Source organism: Mycosarcoma maydis, chromosome 8 (genome assembly GCF_000328475.2).
Source record: "Mycosarcoma maydis chromosome 8, whole genome shotgun sequence".
Lineage (NCBI taxonomy): Eukaryota > Fungi > Basidiomycota > Ustilaginomycetes > Ustilaginales > Mycosarcoma > Mycosarcoma maydis.
The window spans coordinates 747022-767427 of record NC_026485.1 but is presented as its reverse complement, the minus strand read 5'-3'; the positions used below and the strand labels follow the sequence as shown (position 1 = coordinate 767427).

Here is a 20406-nt window from a genome sequence, read left to right as displayed (position 1 = left end):
GTGTTGGTCTCTTAACCTTTGCTCCTCCTCCTCCTCCTCCTCTTCAACCTTGACCACTACTACTTGCTCCTCTTTCTTAAGATCACGACCACGACTACGATCGATTGGGCGAGAATGTCGATGCCAAGGCAGTCCTCCTTTGCACAGCACCAGATGATGCAACAGCAGCCCGGCCAGCAGGGCCAGTTTGATGCACAGTTCCAACAACCACAACATCTGGTTCAACCTTCACAACACTTGATCTCGTCATTGCAGCATTGTGTGACGTCTACGGCAAGCTGTGTTCAGACTGTGAGTAGCACGATGCTTGATCGCTAGACGTCAAAGAAAGACCAAAGTGGGACTGACTTGTTTCGGTCTGGTGGACTGGTTTGGTGCGCACGTTTCGGTAGATGAAGGAGGCGATTGATACGCTCGAATTTGCGATTCAGGATCATCCACGATTGATGACGGTGCTTAAATCTCAGCGCGTAAGTTTGATTTAGATGGATGGATTCGCACTGTTTGCGTGTGATTTGGTCGTGCTGATGTTGGTCATCGTCGGGTTTTTCACAACAGCACTTTGACCTGGTGTCGCAACGTGACATTGAAGCAGCACGACAACATGTAGCCAGCGAAGTGCGTCCGCACGTAGACGAACTCTGTCGTCGAGCAACAGCCGAGATCCAACGTCAAGATCGACGCGCCGTAGCGCTCAAGAACAAAAACGAATCGCTCCAACAAAGAATCCAAAACCTGCGCTCGATCAACCTCCACCAAGCCAAACTCAACCATGCCACCAGCGCCGACGACAAGCCCTCACAGCACTCGCCGCAAGTATCCGAATTAAAGTCGCAAATTCATCAACACGAGCTCAAGCTGGAGAGCTTGAACAACCGTAAACTTGCACTCCTCGCTACCGCGGACAAACTCGAAAACGAAATCCACAGCCATATCTAGCTTGAGCAGTCGTACGCACTCGCTCGTCCACTCATGTATTTGTATTCAATATCTTGTGCTCCAAAGATCGTGCTAGCTTTCCATGTGACGCACAGCTCGCGCAAATCCGCCACCTTGCCAACGTCACACCCTCTCCGTGTCTCATCGACCCACAACGCACTGATTCACACATACATCACGCACCGACCGGGATAAATCGACGAGATCCACTTAGAGCTCTAGCTTAGCATCGCGAGTTGCCTGCTTGCCGTCACCCTTGCCAGCCGAATGGACCGCCTTCAAGCGCTTCTCGAGTCTCTCAAACACAGCTTCTGCCTCTTGGACCAGCCTCTTGACCGACTCGGGATCACCCGCATCTGCATCCGCATTCGCATGCGCTCGTGTGAATCGGTCCAGATTCTGCTCGTACAGCTTCTCCATCACCTCGGCCACCGTCCTGGCAATCGCATCAGGCGTAGTATCCTTTCCGCCCGGCGGCGTAATGTAGACGTTCGGCGCAAACACACGTTCATACACCGGCTGACGATCGCCACCGCCGTGATAACGCGGAGACATCGGGCCGTAGTAGCCTTGATCACTGAAATAGCCCCGATTGAACCCGCCCTTCTGCATACCATCCAGATGTTGTATGCCATCGGACCAAGACGCTTTCGACGCTGTCGATCGTCTCCACGTGTAGATGTTGGAAACAAGCAGGACAAAGATGGCCAGTCCAAACCCCAGAGTTTTCGCGCTGACACCACCTTGAAAGCCGACCATCTCGAGCGCGCCTCCAAGCACGTCGCTCGCCATGCCGAATGCGTCCAGAATAGGTGCCGTGATGGATTCCAGCATTCCGGCTTGGCCGCCTGTGCTCGTTCCGCGCTTGGCACCAGCACCGTCCGACCCGGCGTCCTCTTTGTTGCTGCCCGTCGCTTCCCCAGCCGCCGCAGCGCCCTTGCGATGGTTCGGTCCAGGCGTAGCTGCGCGTGCGATCTCCTCCACAGCTGCAGCATCGTCACCCTCTTCCTTGAACTCGGACGTATGATCGGTGAGATACTTGCGAACCGCCTCGTCGAGCTCCTTGTAATACTGCTTCTGGCCATCGAGCGATGCCTTGTCGATGATACTCTTGAGCATGCTCCTTCCGCTCCATTCGACCTGGCACGTGACGTAGACGTGAGAGACGTTGCCCGTACCCGCCCAGGTGATGCACGTCTTGGTCTTGACGCTGAAGCTGCCTCCGCTGGGCACATCGGGCGTACGCGTAGTGGTCAGCGTCACGACGTAATTGTCGAAATCGACGTGCAGATTCTCATCAGTCAGGACGCATTTGGTCTGCTTGGGTCCAAAGCCTCCGGCTAGCGGCTTGATGTACGAGATGTTACGCGAGAGCAGGTTGCGGTTGTCGGCATTCGGACTCCACTCGGAAATTTGCAGATCCAGTAGCTTTTGGTCGTCGGTCCAAAACTCCTTCATGAAGGTCGAGGTGAACAGCAGATTGTAGATTTTCTCCGGCACCGCTGGATACGTGGTGTCGAGCACTACGGACGAGAAGTGCTCCTTTTTCTCCTCACATGGACACGTGGTTTTGCGATGTGCGACGCGCTTACCAGTAGGTGCTGGTGAGCGACTCTGCGGAATGAGCGGCGTGCCAGACCTGGCAGCTGCCGCCGCAACGGCAGCCAGATTTTCATCGCGCATGCCCGTCTTGGTACCCTTGAGCTTGCGTTTGAGCCTGGCGCGTTTCGAAGGCTTGGACTCGTTTCCAGATTTACCTTGCTGATCAGCATCGCCTCCTTTAAGGTCGTTGCCCGCCCCAGCAGCAGCCGCGGAGGAATCGCCATCTTCGTCAATCTCGGAATACTCGTCCGAAAGGTCGGCTTGATCGGCTGCTGCAATGGGAACACCCGGATGTGACAGCTTCCAAATGTTGACGACAAGGTCGTACGTGGCGTCGCGGGAGAGAAACGAGGTGAAATTGTGCTTGGTCTGCAGCGTAGCAATCTGAATAGCATTGGGAATGACAAAGGCAGTCATGCGCTTCTCGATCGAGATGATCTCGGAAAAGGGAAGCACAACGTTGGTGACCCAGCCAAAGATGTTGGCCTTGAAGCAGAGATGGTTTTCGGAAATGTAGAGCCGGCCCTGAATCAGGATCTCGCGCACCAGCGCGCATCCATAGTCTTCGATGAGGTAGTCATCCTCTGGTACCTGTGGAAAGAGCTGGTGGAATTCGTAGTTGCGTTTCGAGCTGGCCACGGCGAAACCGGTGATCTGCGGACCCATATCTTCGGGCCAGGTAGTTTCACCATCAATGTGTTGACCTCCAACGTCGGCTGCGCCTGCTGCAGGAGGGTTGAGGCCTATTGCACCCGTAGGGTTGGGGCCTTCGGGAGCGTGCAGAGGTGTGATGGTCATGCCTGGTACAGCACTCATGGAAGAGAGAAGAGCTGCCGAGGCGACACCGAAGCCAGCTGCTGCGCCGAGACCGCTGACGTTGGATTGGTCGCTCATGACCGAGCCATCTTGGGAAACGAAACTGCTTTCTCTTCGGTCTGGTTGCGGCCGATGCGGGCTGAAGAGATTGCCGTTCTGATCTTTTTCAATGACACTGCCTGTAGAGGGATCTCGGTAGAAGCCGCCTTGGAAGGCCGACGTGTTGGCGTTGCCAGCTTCTTCGCTCAAGCCGGTGGTGGACTTCTTGAAATCCTTCTTCTTCTTTTCGCCTTCTGCGAGAGCGGATTGAGTTTGTTGCAAGGCGGCAGAATGGCCTACACCCATTCCAGCGACGCCACTGGCGGCCAGCGCGCCGGCGATACCAGCTGAGGGGCCCGTCTTTTTTAGTTTGCTTGATTTGCTTACGGTGCTGCTGTCGCTGTTTTTGCGGAGTCGCGACAAGGCGCCGTTGATGGAGCCTGCATCCGACGGGCGACGAGGACTGCCATCGGACGCTATAGGCACATCGGTGGGCTTGAGCAAGGCACCGCTGGACGAGCTTTTGGTGATCGGCTGTAACGAAGCACGATTTGGCGAGGTGATAGGGTCCATGAGGGTGCTCGCACGTTGAATAGGAGCCTTGGGCGGCTCGGAGCGCTGCATAGGGTCAAATCCTTGGTCGACCATCTCCTCGAGCGAGTCGGATCTTGGCATCTCTGCACGAATGGGCGCGGGCGTGACTAGGGTGGGCATGGTAGCCGAAGCAGCAAGCAACGGCGAAGATGAGCTCGGGCCAGAGGAGCGCTTTACAGATGCAGAGGATGGAGTATTGAAAGCACTGACAACGCTATGATGGACATTGCCAAAGGCATCCATCGAGAGACTGCCTTCGCCTGGACGATCCGAGGCGATTTGGCGAGAGGTGACGGGCGTGGATCGGGCGTGGGCGTGGATCTGGTTTGAATGTAAGGTATGGGAGTGGTGCGAGTTGGACATGTGGTCGTCCTCAAAAACACTGCCGCTGTCATCGCCATCTATTTCGCCGTACTCTTGGGCGCTGGCCATGGCGCGTCTCATGAGCTCGTGACGATTGAGAGGTTCAGGCTTGGTGTGACCGTCATCGCTCTTGTCGACTTTGGAGCTGCGGCGCGAGCTCTTGCCGCCGGAAGAGGTGAGAGCATTGGCAGGTTCGCTGCGCCACTGCGAGTGGTTGGTAGATGTCGCGCGGGGCATCGAGCGATTCGATTGCGAGGTAGTCGCTGCCTTGGCGGATGTGGGCTGGCGATGAAGGGAGTCGGAGCGGGCGAGGGACAAGTGAGGCGGCTCGATCGTGGAGAGTCTGGACTTTGCAGGACTGAGTTGCTGTTGGTCAGGACCAGAGAGGTCGGTGACGTCGATGAAAGGAAGCTTGATGGGAGTCGAGCAGGGAGACACGGACACAGAGCCGTTTTTGGTGGGCAAGGCGGTGGCGATGCTGTACGAATCGTCGGGGGTAGTCTGATCGGATTGGGACGACGGAGCGGTTGATGTGGATGTGGCACGTCTGCGAGTGCTCGAGGAAGCGAGCGAGGACTGGTTCAAGCTGTCTTTGTCTTTATCTCTGCTCGAATTGCGAAATATGTTTCTGAACGACGACATTCGGCCTCGGTTGCAGACTTGGGGTGGGATGATTCACCACGCAGCGCAAGGTTAGATCCGAAATTTGTCGGTCAAGGGTGAAAGTGCAGCAATAAGCAAGCGCACAGCAATGACAACAATGAAGATGGTGTTGGTGGGATGAAAGCAACCTATGCACAGATGATGCACAAACGATGCGATGCCTCCGTCGTGAGTATTCACGATTATTATTATAATATTTACAAGAAGTTGCAAGTGACTGACTGTACAGGACCGTTCAGTATATACGCTCCACTCACTCGCAACTACACCGTGTACGCTCCACGTTGGATTATTCACATTACTTATAAAAATGGATAGCGCTTTCCACGCTGCACGGTGCAGCTGGTCAACTCACGACTACAAACCATAAACCGTGAATCACGAATCACGATCGACCGTGAACATTTCAATTGTTATGTCGTGAGACCAAATTTCACGATCTTCTGATTCGAAAACCTTCACGCTCGTCGCTTCGTGACCTGGCCCGATCGACTTTCTTGGATGCAACCCAAGAAATTGACACGTGACTGTGTTCCTGCACATCGTGCACGCTGACGTATGTGCGAGAGACAGCAAGGTTCGTGGTTCGCTCCAGTCTGAGCGTCACAAAGTGGTGATAGTTACACATATGTGATTAATTCGCGATTCGTGATTGTCGCTTCTACCAACCATTTCGTACTTGATACTCACCCCTCACCACACTCATCACTCACTCGTGACTGAATCGCGCGATGCATAGGCACTGCGATGCGCATTTAGAGTCTTGTCCGCGTCAGCTTGAGCCAGGAATCCGGCCAAGAGCCACAAGAAAAGGTAGAGCCGAGCCAGTGAGCACGCCTTTATCTTGAGCGCTTCCGCACGCCGCGTCTGCACCTGTGACGTTCGACTAAATGAGCTCGGCTAGTCATCCGTGGAACTTTGTCTTACGGGTCATCCTCGTTATCTTTTGGCCCAACCGCCACAGCACAGCCATATTGTGGGAATGCAGGATGGCAACCCCGCCTTGTGTGATGGTCGTCATGCTAGACGTCTCTCCCTTATAGACTGCTTCAGCCTTATATGTCGCCACGTCTGGCCTGTTTGTGCTTCGAGTTTCCCATCCTGGCGATTTGTGCTGACACTGACAACCTGCACCTCGCATCACCATAGGCTTTTGGCTCAACGAGGTCAAGGTGACTCACGATGCTCTTCGACTCAGACCCGCTCGTGGTTTCCACCAACGATGCCTGCTTGCACAAATCGGATGTCAAGGTGAGCTTGACACGCACTTTGGCTTTGTCAATGCGAGCAGCTGCTGATCCTCCTCCTTGCTAGACACTGAAACATGGCGAGTGGCTCGGAGATAATGTGCTCGCTTTCCACGCCGAATGGCTTCAAGCGCTCAGTGACCAGCTCGACCAGTCCAATCCGAGTCCTTCAAATGTCAAGATGTTTCCACCCTCGGTCGTCGAGCTGCTCTGCACGCTTGGAAGCGCCGCAGCACCGCAAGCTGCTTGTGTCATTCCTCAACCAAAGCAACGCTTCCTTCTGCTGCCAGTGAACGATCGCTACAGCCCTTCGAGCCGAGGACACTCATCGGCAGGAAGCCACTGGAGTCTCCTCCTCGTCGATGCTGCCTCGGGTGTCGCATTTCACCTCGACTCGCTAGGCGAATGCAATCACAGTGCGGCAACTGCTGTACTTTCTAGTATCCTCAAGCTCGTCCAGCCGGAAAGCATCCAGAAAAGCTCTTCAGTACCCATGCCTTCCAAAGTCGACTGCCTGCAACACCAGGAGAACGGCAGCGATTGCGGCATCTATGTCCTCCTCCTCTCCAGCCTCCTGCATCGCCAGCTCAGTATACCACAAGCAGCATCCTGCCATCTCTCGGATGTGGTTCAAATGGTCTGTGCAGATGCGACCCCGCGCCACGTAACTCGCTTCCGCAAATTGTACAAAGACTGGCTCAAGTCATGGGGAAAGGCGACTCATCACCAAGAACACGTTGATCCCAACCAAAACGTCAAAGCGCATTTTCTCGAGCTTTTCTCGGAAATCGGTCTCGAGTAACCGAGCGTGACGTTTGTACTTGAATTTTTTTGTAACTTAGACCATAAAGCACCAAGTAAACACATCACGCATATATAGTCCAATATACGTTAACGTTACGTTGTTGCCGCAAACGATCCAGTGCCTGCTTGGTTGCTTAATTATTTGTTTGCTTGTCATCATGATGCACCTTTGAAGAGTCTTTCTTACTTTCAGCATTCGTCGAGGCAGAGACTCTCGCAATGGTCAAGTCGACAGATCCCGTTCAAGCTGCACGCAGAGCAGCCATCAAGCGCGAGGCCAACCGCAACCGCGAGCGTAGGCAACAAGCCAACGATGCACGTGCGTTACGTCAGGACACATCCTCGCTCGAACGACAGATCCAACGCTTGCAATCCAGAGGCGCCGCTCTCGATCAACAAGACCAAGAGGAGCTCAAGAGACTGCAGGACGAGGTAGCCAACGTGAACCGCATCAAAGAAGAATATATTCGAAAGCATCCCGATCAGCGCAACTTTGTACGAGGCTACGAAGAGCCATCCAGCAATTCCGACAATCAAATCGTGACTACCTCGACGTCGATTGCGGTCCGCAATACAACTCGGAATGTTCCGGCTGCAGCATCGCAGACGACATCGAGAGATCCAAGGTGGAGCATCTACTATGATGCCGTCTTCAACCCGTACGGAGCCCCGCCGCCGGGCATGCCGTACCTGGAAAAGCCGCACGCCCAGCTCGTGCAGGAAGGCCTCTTGGATGCTGCCAAGCCGCCTCCGCTTCCCGAAGAGACTGAAGCACAAGGACTGAGCCTGGACGACGACAGCGACGATTCAAGCATAGACGAGGATCTCAAGGATATCATCATGCCATCGGGCCCGCCACCAATCAGACTACTGACCGAGACTATGCCATCGAGCCGCCCCTCTACTTTATTGCGTTCTGCACGCGGACAAGGGCGTGGGCGTGGGAGAGGTCAGGCCGCAATGGAAAGAAGAGGCTTTGGGTCCAGTAGAGGTAGCAGGGAGCCTGGCTCGGGATCTTTACATCAAGCCAACGGCGGCAGACAGCATGCTGGATTTGACCAGAGAGCCTATGCAAGGAATCCTCACAGTCTGCCACCACGACCCCCGACGGGCATCTCTATGCAGCCGCCAGCATTTGCGTCGTCCACTGACGCCTCTCAATCTCAGGCGTCTGGCGCATCAAACCCACCAGGCCCACCTCCAGCAGTACCTGACGGCATTGTCATCTCTGCAGAGCCGCAATTGCGCGATTTCAAGAAGGAATCTACCGCGTTTGTCCCCGCTGCGATCCGCAAAAAGAGGCAAGAGGAGAAAGCTAGGATGCAGCGAGGTCTTCCGGGTCGGGTCGACGCAGCGCCCATCTCGAACGATATGTCAGACTCGTCGTCAGCTTCGCACAAGGACAGGCCTGATCTGCTCAAATCGATTCGTGCCCACCTGCCAACGAAAGACGTTGCGAGCTTGAATCAAGCTAGACAGGAGGCAGGAAGCACCGGCGGAGAAAAGGATTATGATCGATTCCTCGATGAGATAGGTGATCTCTTGTAGATACTTACTTTGCGAACATTGGTGGAGTTTGTATCGCAGGGTGGACCCACTTCCGCCCGTGAGGTTCATTTCATCGTACAGGTGGGTACCTTTATGAGGCAAGTTTATCAGTCGTAGTTCGTAGGTCATGCTTCTCATCGACCAAGCGGTTACTGTGGGTGGGTGAAATGAAGCGCCAAGCGTCACGGTTTCTCTGACCCGGCGCTATATAAGTACGTATGATTTGACAATAGCGAACGCTTCGAAGGCCCAAGCAACGACACGTTCAACTTTCCAGGGCCATGATTTCCGAAACTACAGCCACAGCCACAGCGAGACCCAGTATGGCCAGAAGCCTTCGTTTATGCTGCCTCTTGCTCATCCTCGCGTGTATGGCAAGAACAGCTCTGGCTGCGTCCCAGTCCATGTGTCGCATGGGTAAGTATTCACCTTGCCTTGCTCGTCTAGGCTTAGGCTGAAAAATCGATCTCGGCAGTGCATGTTGACGGTGTTGGTCTTGAATTTACCTACCTTGCAGCGCTCGAATGCAGTGTCGAAGGAGCAGATTCACCCGAAGCGGCGTTACGTCAGGTAGACGAGCACGCGCTCGAATCGATGTACTGCGCCACCGGGTGCGATTTTGTGGTCAACCAGGCCATCACACACCCTTACCCAAAGTACCTCAAATCGCCCTGCTCGGTGCACAAGGACGAGAACCAAGTCGAATTTAAAAAGTACCAAGCTAAAGACGACAAGGATGGCAACAAGAGACGATCGCCAAGGTCGAGGAGGTCTGCTCCAGACAGAGATCTGACGAGGAGGGACATTGATGCTTACACTGTTGGAAGTGCCACATTTAGATTCTGCTGCACTGATGCGGCCGGCAAAGATTACACGGAAGAAGCAGCAAGACGGATCGGGCTCGAGCTGTCGATTTGCAAGCGGCTGCCGTAGGTTAGCACGCCACGAGGCTGGCAAAGACGTTCCCGAGGACATTGTTCATAGCGAAGCAGCATGTGTACTGTACCGTGTCGTTTTGTTCAGGCAATCACGAATGACGTATCGAGAAAGGTGCCTCTGTGTAATTTCGATGATCTGATGAAATTTAGTCTCGAAATGACACTCACAGGACTTTAGGGCCTCTAGCGTGTGCTCAGAGGCCAACTGTCAAGCGTGAAGGGTTGCCCTTGATGAGCTCGCTTGAGATTCACGATGGTGATTCACATTCACGATTCGTGATTGTCACATCTCGGCGCTGTTGCGAGGACGACGCTGTTGCACGTTCATTTAGTTTCGTGGTTCCACGTTCACCGTTCGCTGTTGCTCTTTGTTTGATTCGTGATGTTCGAATCGGGTCTTCCGCCTGTCTATCTGAGACATTCGGGGTGAGAGGCATCTCGCTCTGGCTGTTGGGAACCCTTTTCGCGCTCTCGTGCCTGTTCCTTGATGTATCCGTGATCATGCGTGATTCGTGATTAATAAACATTCACAATCACGAATTATTTGCGATTGCAAGATCGATTGAGCCACTCGTGACTCGTGACTGTTTGTCTGTGTATTCGTGATTCATATTCACGACTGTTCAAGTGAATAACGAATAATTACGGTCGTGAGTGAACTGCGGGAGAGGTGCGTTCTTTCCCCTCCTTTTTTGTTTTTGTTTTTGTTTTTGTTTTTTTTTGCGTTTTGATCCCCCCATTCCTTTGACCATTCGTGATTCTGTGATTGCTGGGCCAAGCAAAATTTGTGGCTTCCTGTGCACAGACACTCACCAAACGAGTCGTGAGTGCAACCTCGGCAAACATGTGAGAAGTGAGGAGTGTTGGGTTCGCTTGCGTTGGGCTTTTTACTCAGTCAGCCACATCTTCTGTGAATCTGCTCTGACTACAGCGGTCACACTCACGACTGTGAGTACTTTGTACACCTACGACCTGAATGCTAGCCAGCTCCACCACCTGGCACTCCTCTCGCCTCTTCTTCTTCTTCTTCTTCATCATCATCACCACCATCACCAAGCCAAGCCAGTCTCCGCTCTGATCCAAAGATTGAGAGACTGCATCATTCTCCATTAGTACGAAGCAAAGCTACATCCACACCAAACGCAACACGCCCTTCCTCATCCGTGCTGTGCGTGCCTGCCAAATCCCTTCCAGTCCCGTCTCTGCGTCTCTGACCACGATCTCGCATGCTCTGAACGCTGTTTGGGTCCGCATCAATCACGCAGCTGCACCGTGTTTGGCAGCCAGCCCCGCGCTTCGATTTCAGCTCCTCAATGACTGGTACATCAAATCTTCCTGCAGCATCCTCCCAAGATTCTGCTGTAATTACAACTTTGTCGTCTCCATCGGAGGCTCACCTGAGCACCGCTTCGCATCCATCAGCGGCAGCATCATCGACAGCATCGGCGCAGCATCCGCCGACGATCGATACACATCCTACACGTCTGTCCAGTAACGATCCTCTCAAAAAGCATCCCAACACTGCCATCGCCAAAGGAACTGCAGCCGAGGTCGGATCCAAGCAGAAAGAGTTTCAACGCAGAGCACAACATCTCTCGCTCACTTCCAAACCCATCCCCTACGCACGCCAAGGCGATTCACCCCGATTACTGGTGGTTCTAAAGGATTTCGATCGTTTGCTCAGATCCCTGCCCATCCCTCTCCATCACATCGTTCCCACCATCGTTGCAAGGTTTATCTGCCGTGTATTTCGATCTCAGAACATCATGGCGTCTAACATTGCTTTCGACATTGCGCTCTTTTTCTGGCGCATCATCATCAATCTCTTCTTTCGTGAGATTCGTCCACGCTCGTCATGGCGAATCCCACGCGAAGGCCCCGTTATCTTTGTGGCCGCACCACACCACAACCAGTTCCTCGATCCTCTCCTCCTCGCTTCGGAAGTGCGACGTGCTTCCGGCCGCAGGGTTGCTTTCCTCATTGCAGAAAAAAGCATCAAGCGTCGCTTTGTCGGAGCTGCTGCACGCATCATGCAATCCATCCCTGTTGCCAGAGCAGCTGACAGCGCCAAAGCCGGAAAAGGTTACATTTCGCTCCATCCCTCTGGCGATCCTCTTTTGATACAGGGTCACGGCACCGCATTCAAGTCGCAGCTGCAGCTCAAAGGCCAGATCATGCTTCCCAAGGCCTGCGGCCACGCCACCGTCGAGGTGGTCGAGGTTATCAGTGACACCGAGCTCAAGATCAAAAAGGAATTCAAAGACCCTCGCGCGCTCGACATGCTGCGAGGCAAGGTGCCGCAACCAGAACCAACCAAGAGCGACAAAAAGCCATCCAAGAGTTCAAGCTCCAAGGCGCTAGAGAAGGTCGCTGCTGATCTGTTTGAGAACCAGGGCTGCCGATATTCGTGCCTCCCCTTTGTTGACCAGACGCAGATGTATGCCAAGGTGTACGACAAGCTCGCCGAAGGTGGATGTCTTGGCATCTTCCCCGAAGGTGGAAGCCACGACCGAACCGATCTGCTGCCTTTAAAAGCCGGTGTTGTCATTATGGCCCTTGGCGCCATGTCGGCCAATCGCGATTTAAACGTGCGCATCGTGCCCGTCGGCCTCTCGTACTTCCATCCGCACAAGTTCCGTAGCCGTGCTGTGGTCGAGTTCGGCGCGCCCATCGATGTACCTCGCCAGCTCGTCGGTCAGTTTGACGAAGGCGGAGAGGGCAAACGAAAAGCGGTGGGGCAGATGATGGACATTGTCTATGATGGACTCAAGGGTGTCACGCTGCGTGCGCCCGACTATGAAACGCTCATGGTCGTACAGGCCGGTCGACGTCTGTATCGTGCACCTGGCCAGTCGCTCAGCTTGGGACAGACGGTTGCGCTCAATCGCAAATTTATCATGGGCTACCTGCAGTTCAAGGACGAGCCGCGCGTGGTTAAGCTGCGCGATGAGGTGCTTCGTTACAACAAGAAGCTCCGGTACGCAGGTCTTCGCGACCATCAGGTGGAGCGGGCAACACGCGCAGGCTGGCGCAGTCTCGGCCTGTTGGCTTACCGTCTGGGTCTGCTCGGACTTTGGGGCGGCTTGGCGCTTCCTGGAGCCGTGCTAAATTCGCCCATCATCATCCTCGCCAAGATCATCAGTCACAAGAAAGCCAAGGAGGCGTTGGCAGCATCGCAAGTCAAAGTTGCTGGACGCGACGTATTGGCTACCTGGAAGGTTCTGGTCTCGCTCGGCGTTGCGCCCATCTTGTACTCGTTTTACGCAGCTCTTGCTACCTACCTTGCTCATAGGCTCGAGCTATCTCCGCGCACACGCGCACTGATGCCGTTGTACACGCTCATCGTGCTACCTACCATGTCGTACTCTGCGCTCAAATTTGCCGAGGTGGGCATCGACATCTACAAGTCGCTGCCTCCGCTGTTCATCTCGCTGATTCCGGGCAACCACAAAGTGATCTTGGATCTGCAGCAGACGCGAACCAAGATCAGCGCCGACATGCACGCGCTGATTGACGAACTTGCGCCGCAAGTTTGGGAGGACTTTGCCGAGAACCGCATGTTGCCGAGCGCTTCTGCGCCACCGACGCCATCGCGCGAGGCGCTCGTGTGGAAGGACAAGAAGCAGTCGAGCAGTGCTGCTAGCGATGCGCTGAGCCACCCGCTGCAGTGGATGGACGAACGTCTGTTCGGATGGGGCCGCCGACGTCATTCGTCGACGCGTCGATCGTTGACGGCCGAAGAGATCAAGCATCTGCGCAGTCCAAGTCTCACGCGAGGGTCTGCGAAGGACGAGAACAGCGTACTGGACGACGAAGACGGAGCGCGATTCGAGGGAGAGGGCGACGGTTCGTTGGATGATGTATCGGAAGGATCTTCGAGCTTTATCGAGAGCGGCGAGGAGGATGAGGGAGATTATGAAGCTGTGTTTTCGATGCTCAACCCACAGAATCTGCTGAATGGCCTGCGCAATGGAGGCTTGAGCCCCGGCACGCCTGGCTCTGGTGGCCGACGCAGTCGCACGCACTCGCGCTCGCGAAGCGGCAGCCGTGGCAGCATTGGCGGTGTCGCGAGTGGCGAGACGTTTGCCGAGAAACGCAATCGGAGCAGCCAGGACCTTCGTGCGTTGATGAGGGAAGGCGGTGCCATGTCGCCGACAACAACACGGTCGAGCGGCATTCTGGAAGGAGCAGGATCCAAGCAGTCGAGCAGGACATCCGCGCTTCCTGCCAGTCTTATCACCACCAACATCTCTGGCAACGACGGCGAAAATGGAGCGTCAAAGGCTTCCAACACGTCTCGCCGGAACCGCACGCACTCGCTCTCCGAAGACGTACACGTGTCCGAGCTGAAGAACGCGGGACCTGCGGCGAAAAAGCTGCCGTTTTCGGCTGCTTCGCAGGCGTTCGAGATGCAGCACGAGGCAAGTGGCGGCCAAGCGGGATACCGGCCCAAGCTGGAAAACATGCAGAGTGCAGAAAACACGCCTCCTGCGACGCCCAAGCACGAAGACAAGAAGGTGCTGACTTCGGCTTCGTCTGTGCCGACTGATTCCAACGATTTGGACGGCAAGGATGATGGTAAGGCGCAGTAATGCAATCTCGCGGGGAAGTTGTTTGTTTCATGGGAACGGGATGTAGTTCTTCCACCATGCACATGATGACACGTTGCAAGTTTGTGCCAAGTCGCGAGTATGAGTGAGCAAGGCAAAAGCATCGGGACGAGATCGGCCAGATCGCTTGATCGATGGCGCAGAAACAGATTTTGTGCTTCACACTTGGTGCATGAAACACGACGGTGCGAAAGATGTGGATATGTAAGATTACGTTGATCTGCAGGCGCGAGTTGGAAGAAAGTTTGGATTGGATGCCCGATTAGAGAATCTTGATCGGTTCGGAAAAGACAGGATGGGATTCATTTACGCCATCGCACATGAGTGACGCGTCTGAGTTTGATCGCAGGGATGGCGTAGAAGGGTGAGCGAGAGCTGAGGCGAGCAAATTTAATTTGTGTTGATGGTGTATAGAAGGTAGAGCATACTGTGTGGGAACCGGATTCGTGTTCTGGGCGAGCCGCCAAGCCGCAGCTGCGATGATGCATCGGGTGGTAATCGCTCAACGCGAGCCAAACGCAATGCACAAGGCTGTTGTTTTCGAGTGTGGCCACAGGCTCAGGCTCAGGCTCTCCTGCTGTTGGTTGCATGTGACCCCATGCAGCACTTTGCAACTCCATGTGTGTGAACAGACTAGCAAAGAACGGGAAGCGAGATACGTTAGTTAGCTGATCCAACCAAGCAAGAAAACAGCGCAGCTAGCTACACATCACATACAGAGTAAGTTAGTTGCAAATGTGCGGTTTCCAGGTAGCATCGGTAGAATCCCGAGTCGGATGTGGGAACCCGGTCATAATTTTACTCAAGCGAAAGGATCTGCATAGGAAGGAAGCTGCTGGCGTCGAATCACGAATCTCTCTGGCTTGGGTTAAGTTAGGTCTGCGACAACGGTCTGCGTAGCGCGGTGCCTGTCAACGAGGGTTGGAAGCGCACGTTGTTCTTTCGAATGATGCTGGCTTGCTGTCTTCTTTGGGCGTCGACGAGCGTGGTTGGCAGCAGCGACAGATATGGCTATTTGATACCAGAGCCACAAGTCTGGAAGCTGCAGTATGAGATATTTGTGTTTCACCTGCTGCCGCCTCACCCTGAACGACCTCTGATAGATTATGAAGAATTCAACTCGCTGCCAACTGTGATTGCACACGACGTTTTTGCGACTCGCTGAGTTCATTCACGATTCGTAATTCAGGTTTGCCGAATCCAGCCAGGCAGCTCAAAATTCGGTGTGGCACCTGGACTCAGTGCAGCCCGTTCGCATTCTATCGCGTTCTCGCTTGTTCACGGTCGGACTTTGATTGTGTGAAGCGTGATTCATGCCGGTTTGGCTCTTGGCTCTTTTGAACAAACAAGTCACGAGTCTAGTTGGGGATGTTTTCCACGGTAACCGCGGGCATGCGCTTGCTTCTTTGGCTTACGTTGATTTACTCTTATTTCGAATTGGAGCTGCTTGAATTTTCGCGTCGTCGATTATCGCCCTTTTTCCAGTGCAGGGCATACCAGTGCGCGCCGGTCGGTGAGGACTTGGGTCGAGTGGTTGGTTAGCAGCTCTGCACCGAGACGGAAACGAAAACGTTTCTGTGATTCACGATTTATTATAGTTGCCTCGCCGCTTGTGGTGATTTGATCCAATCTTGAATCGTGAATAATCGTGAATTATGAATATTCATGATTGTGAATGGAGGATTGTGAATCGTGATTAAATAACGTATTCTCGGTTCATCTTTTGGTTTGCTCATCTGCTTTGCTTCGGTGATTATTTTGCATCACGTTGGCAGCCGCATTCATTCACGATTCGTGATTCACGATTGCTCTCGCTTGCTCTCGCTTGCTCTCGCTTGCTCACTCGCTTTGCACCCAGAATCAACTACGCCTTTGGTTCTGCTTGTCACCACTCGTGACCCGTGACTACTTGTGGCTACTTGAGCCGCATCGCGCCGGATCGCCTCTTTTTCGCTCATCGCTTCGGTTCGGTGGCACGCTGACTGACACTCTGTCGGTCAATCCGTCCATCCGTCCATCCGTGATCGCATCACTTCCGACCTTTGACCATCAACTCGTGACTTGGCTGGCTGCTGTTCTGTTTGCTCTTCGCTCAACCCTTTCGTGTTCTCGCCACCTGCTGCCATCCAGGTCGGATCACGCAGCCAGCATCGGCGATCGGTTTGGTTTGCATCGGCGTACCTCGTCGAGCTCTGTCGCTTCCTCTGTCACGTTTCGCCCCCGCGGCTTCTCCATCGGTACCACCTTGCTTTAGATCTGTACCTCTACCACTGGCTTCGTCTCTGATCATCTGGACACGACTCGAACTTCTCTTCATCCTCCTTCCACACCATCGATACCATCGCCAATTCTAGGAATAGCATCGCATCGTCTCGGTCGCAACCTTCATCTCTTGCACTTGATTCCTTGACGCTTCTGCTCGCGTACTGCCTCCAACTTATCAGCGTACTTGGATACACAGCCATCGCTCTCTCGATCACCGTCATTCCGAACGCTCGACCCACCTGGCCACAGCTGTGCACTAATCGAAAACTGACCCTATTCTCATGCAGCAGCAACACAACTGCTTCCGCCTGCCCTTTGCCACCATCGCATCTTTGCCTCTTGCACCGCCATCTCGGCATCCCTAACTACGTCATTCGAGAGTACCGTTCTACCTAGGACCACCTGCATTCACATCACTCAAGCGAGCGCCGATTCACGTGGCCACGCAATCCTACACAACATCCGTCTCTAGTGTGCGTCCTTCTCCATCTCACACGCTACGGCGCTAGTGGCTGACCAAGCCTTGGTGTACGACAGCATGTCGCATTCCCACGTGCCGCCGTTGGCATCAGCCTCTCCCTTGCGCAACACTTCCGCCGCCGCTTCGCTACGAGCGCCTTCTACAGTAGCCTTGCTCAATGCGCGCAGATCTTTTCTCGACACCTCGGCCCTCTCGCCGCAAGAGTACCTCGTCTATCTCTCTAGCTTTAGCAGCATCAAGCCCGCTCCCAGCGGTCAGCCAGATCTCATCGATGAGCAGGATGCCTTGCGCTACCTCCGCCAAGAATGCGGCATGTCGATGGCCGACGAACTCGAGATACTCCCCCTCTTTGAACGCACCCCACTCGGTCTCGGTTCTGGTCACTTTTTCGCCATGCTTCGCTTGGTCTCTTGGGCTCAACAAGGAAGGTCCGCTTCCAAAGACCTCATCTTCACCCAAACAAAGCCCGCTCGCATCGCACTGCCAAACAAGATCACCTCCCCTCAAAGTGCCTCCGCAGCCACTTTTGCAGATGCCCAACAGATCACTTCGCCTACACCCAGAAGTTTCACAGCCGGCCCGCCTTCGCTGGTCACTCCGCCATCTCCTCCCAAGATGGCCCCGCCCAAGCCACAAAACTCCGCCAAACCTCTGTTGACCCCCGTGCGTGAGGAATCCTCCATCCACTTTAATCAACATCCCGAATCTTTGCACTTCAAACCACCACCCGCAGTGCCCGCCAAGCCACAGATGCCCAAGCTTGTGGCGCCCAAGCCAAAGGTCGCCAACCCCAACGTGCCTCTCAATCTCGAACAGCTGCAGCGCAAGCCCGTCCCCGTACCGCCCTCCTCCAGCGCCAATCCTTTCCGTGATGGTTCCACTTCCGCCACTGGCTACGTGAGTGGTTCCGGATACGCCGTAGCTGTTGGCGCTACCCCCATCACACCCGCCAACATCTCGGCACCTTCCGATGCGCTTCGCGGCTTTGACCCGGCACCCAACCCTTTCAAGCAAAGCAAGCCGCGCCTAGTCAAACCCACACCGGTGCGTGCCTCTTCGCCCGCCTCCAATCCATTTCGCAATGGCACACCTGCCATGGCAGCTTCCTCTCACTTCCCCAAGGTCGTCTTCGACCCAGCTGACGACGGCGCGTCTTCGCAGGCGAGCAGTTCGCGCTCGCGACACCACCACACCCACCAGCCCGATCGTCTTGGAGCCGGCTCGCCGCCACTGCCACCGCGTCCCGGCGATCGCAATCCACCGCCTTTGCCTCCCAGACATATTAGCCCGCTCATCCAAGCGGGTCTCAATGCGCGAAGCGAGGTGCGCAAGGCGAAAGAATCGCTGCCTCCAAAGACATTCACCGTTTTGCAGTCGTCCTCCGCCAAGCATGGCGCACCAGCACCTGTCAAACCGCGTCTACTCACTGGACAGACAGCGCCGCCAGAGGTAGCAGCAGTCACATCGCATGCCAAGAAGCGCTCTGTTTCGGGCACAAAATCACTTTTCGGCGGCGGTGGCGGTGGCAGTGGAAGCGCTGTCGGTGTGGATTCGCGCGCTCTGCAGCGTCGAGATTCGCAGCAGTCCACCTCGGATGTCGGACGTAACGATGGCGAGCCTACCACCGCGCGCCGCACATCCAGTCAACTGCAGCGCGGCATCGGCGGCGCCAGCGAGGTAGGTGCGGGGAGCTCGATGCTTTCGCACGATGTCTTGCATCAGCAGCAACGCGCAGTGCCCACCGTAGCGCCCAAGGCCATCTACGCCAAGAAAGCAGCCTCGGCTAGCGGTGAAGACTCGTCGGCAGTGTCTAAGGTCAAGCCAACCCTGCCGTCGTGGTTGAAGGAGCAGGAACTACTGCAGCGCGAAGCGCTGGCTTCCGGATCCGAACCGCCTCCTCCGCCGCCCATTCAACCAACCGAAGGCGGCGTGCGCGGCCGAGCCTCCCGAACCGTCGTAGACGATCTGACCGACTCGGCGGAAGCCATGTCGGACGAAGTGGCCGTGGCCAACGCAGCATCCATTGACCGCCACAATCCGTTCTTCCCGCCACACCGTCGAGACGAACGAAGCAACGCACATGCTGACGCGGAAGCATTCGACGACAGCCAGGTGAGCAGCAATCGGCCGCTCGGGCGTTCCAAGACGATTGGCGCAAGCGTAGGAGCACGTCCCGCGCCACCGCGTCGTCCACGCGTCGGCGCTGCTGAAGCCGATAGCACACTGGCCGAGGACGGCGGCTCGCAAGTGTCGTCCAATGCGCAATGGGGCCACTCTCTGGCGTCCGGTACATACGCCGGATTCAAACCGAACAAAGAACCTAAGAACAGCGGCGGTCTACGTCTGGTGCCACCGTCCAAGCAAGCCAAGATGCTGCACATGACCACCGCCGAGCAACTCGAGCAGGAAGGCATTCGACCTCCCACCGACCTGCGCAGGGCGAGCGTGAGCCAAGCGCAGGAAGAGACGCGTTCTACTGGCGGAGGAGGTGTTGCTGCGAGCGAGAATTCGTCGGCCAACGGACCAATGAGTCCAACAACGCCGTCAGGCAACTATCCATCTCACCAGGTTCAGCCGAGCGGGTTCATGCGTCGGCAAGGCTCGCTCGGATCCACGATCCGCGAAAAGGTATCCGACATGCTACGGCTGCAAGACCAGCCACCGAAAGGACAGCGCCAGGTGGACCTGCTGACGCAGGACATTAGCAACTTTGTCAACAAAAACGAGTGGTTGGCGCGCAAACGCGATTCGCTAGTTAGGTCGGCAAACGGTCGCGAGCGGGAGCGACTGATATCGAGCGAGGAGGATGAATCGGATGGTGAACGCACGAGGATGGAGCGGGAAAGACAGAGAGAGATAGAGGAGGAAGCGGATGATGCGCATCCGGATACTGATCCGCATGCAGCAGCGGGGAACGATTCGATCGACTCTTCACGCCGACGACGACACCGGGGTGGGGCAAGCGGTGAAGCGCGCGATCCATTCTCGTCGCCTCCGCTGCACCACAGCGAGCACAACCCGCACGTGCACGAGCCGCCTCCACAACATCCGTCCTCGCTCGCTGGCGCGGGCGTTCGTCGTACCGGTTCACTCAACCCGAAACGCTCGAGTTCGTACAACTACCCTACTCAGCCCTCTTCGGCTTGCGCTACAACCAACGCTTCTAGCGCTGCAGCCGATAAAGCCAGTCGCAGGTGGTCCTCGTTCCACCACCCGCACTCGCTCAGTCAGCACGATCACTCGCGCTCGTTTCTCGATGGCAGTCAGCCAAGTCTGGACTTGAGAGGTTCCGCTGTAGACGAAGAGGACGCCGACCAATACCTGTCCGTCGCACAGCGCGTGCAGCACGCCGAAGCCGTCGCCACCAATGCTGGCTACGCGCAGCTCTGACCGCGCGTGCGTTTCGCATGCTTGTAGGCAGCTTCACTGTCAGCATCGCCTCAGCCTATCATATACCTTGTTCCTTTCACCTACTGTTCGTCTGGGACATGTGTGAA

The 20406-nt window shown here is 55.4% G+C and overlaps 7 protein-coding genes across 8 annotated transcripts; 6 read left to right on the top strand and 1 right to left on the bottom strand.

Moving 5' to 3' along the window:
• Positions 1 to 114: 114 nt before the first annotated feature.
• On the top strand, positions 115 to 939 carry UMAG_12227 (uncharacterized protein; the record flags this gene model as incomplete). Its single annotated transcript, XM_011391561.1, has 3 exons — positions 115 to 291; positions 393 to 470; positions 559 to 939. The coding sequence occupies 3 exons, from the start codon at positions 115 to 117 to the stop codon at positions 937 to 939; spliced, it is 636 nt and encodes a 211-aa protein (XP_011389863.1).
• Positions 940 to 1149: 210 nt separating this feature from the next.
• UMAG_03373 (uncharacterized protein) lies at positions 1150 to 4590 on the bottom strand (the record flags this gene model as incomplete). Its single annotated transcript, XM_011391454.1, has 1 exon — positions 1150 to 4590. The coding sequence occupies one exon, from the start codon at positions 4588 to 4590 to the stop codon at positions 1150 to 1152; it is 3441 nt and encodes a 1146-aa protein (XP_011389756.1).
• Positions 4591 to 6198: 1608 nt separating this feature from the next.
• On the top strand, positions 6199 to 7065 carry UMAG_03372 (uncharacterized protein; the record flags this gene model as incomplete). Of its 2 annotated transcripts, XM_011391452.1 has the most annotated exons (2): positions 6199 to 6267; positions 6331 to 7065. In XM_011391452.1, 2 exons carry the CDS (start codon positions 6199 to 6201, stop codon positions 7063 to 7065), a joined length of 804 nt encoding a protein of 267 aa, XP_011389754.1. The 2 variants fall into 2 exon arrangements, with proteins under 2 accessions (XP_011389754.1, XP_011389755.1); XM_011391453.1 differs by lacking the exon at positions 6199 to 6267 and having other exon boundaries at positions 6445 to 7065.
• A 221-nt stretch (positions 7066 to 7286) lies between these two features.
• On the top strand, positions 7287 to 8615 carry UMAG_03371 (uncharacterized protein; the record flags this gene model as incomplete). Its single annotated transcript, XM_011391451.1, has 1 exon — positions 7287 to 8615. The coding sequence occupies one exon, from the start codon at positions 7287 to 7289 to the stop codon at positions 8613 to 8615; it is 1329 nt and encodes a 442-aa protein (XP_011389753.1).
• Positions 8616 to 8938: 323 nt separating this feature from the next.
• UMAG_12226 (uncharacterized protein) lies at positions 8939 to 9548 on the top strand (the record flags this gene model as incomplete). The annotated part of the gene is made up of 2 exons (XM_011391560.1): positions 8939 to 9032; positions 9133 to 9548. The coding sequence occupies 2 exons, from the start codon at positions 8939 to 8941 to the stop codon at positions 9546 to 9548; spliced, it is 510 nt and encodes a 169-aa protein (XP_011389862.1).
• Positions 9549 to 11319: 1771 nt separating this feature from the next.
• On the top strand, positions 11320 to 14145 carry UMAG_11014 (uncharacterized protein; the record flags this gene model as incomplete). The annotated part of the gene is made up of 1 exon (XM_011391532.1): positions 11320 to 14145. The coding sequence occupies one exon, from the start codon at positions 11320 to 11322 to the stop codon at positions 14143 to 14145; it is 2826 nt and encodes a 941-aa protein (XP_011389834.1).
• A 2821-nt stretch (positions 14146 to 16966) lies between these two features.
• UMAG_03368 (uncharacterized protein) lies at positions 16967 to 20299 on the top strand (the record flags this gene model as incomplete). The annotated part of the gene is made up of 1 exon (XM_011391450.1): positions 16967 to 20299. One exon carries the CDS (start codon positions 16967 to 16969, stop codon positions 20297 to 20299), a length of 3333 nt encoding a protein of 1110 aa, XP_011389752.1.
• Positions 20300 to 20406: the final 107 nt, after the last annotated feature.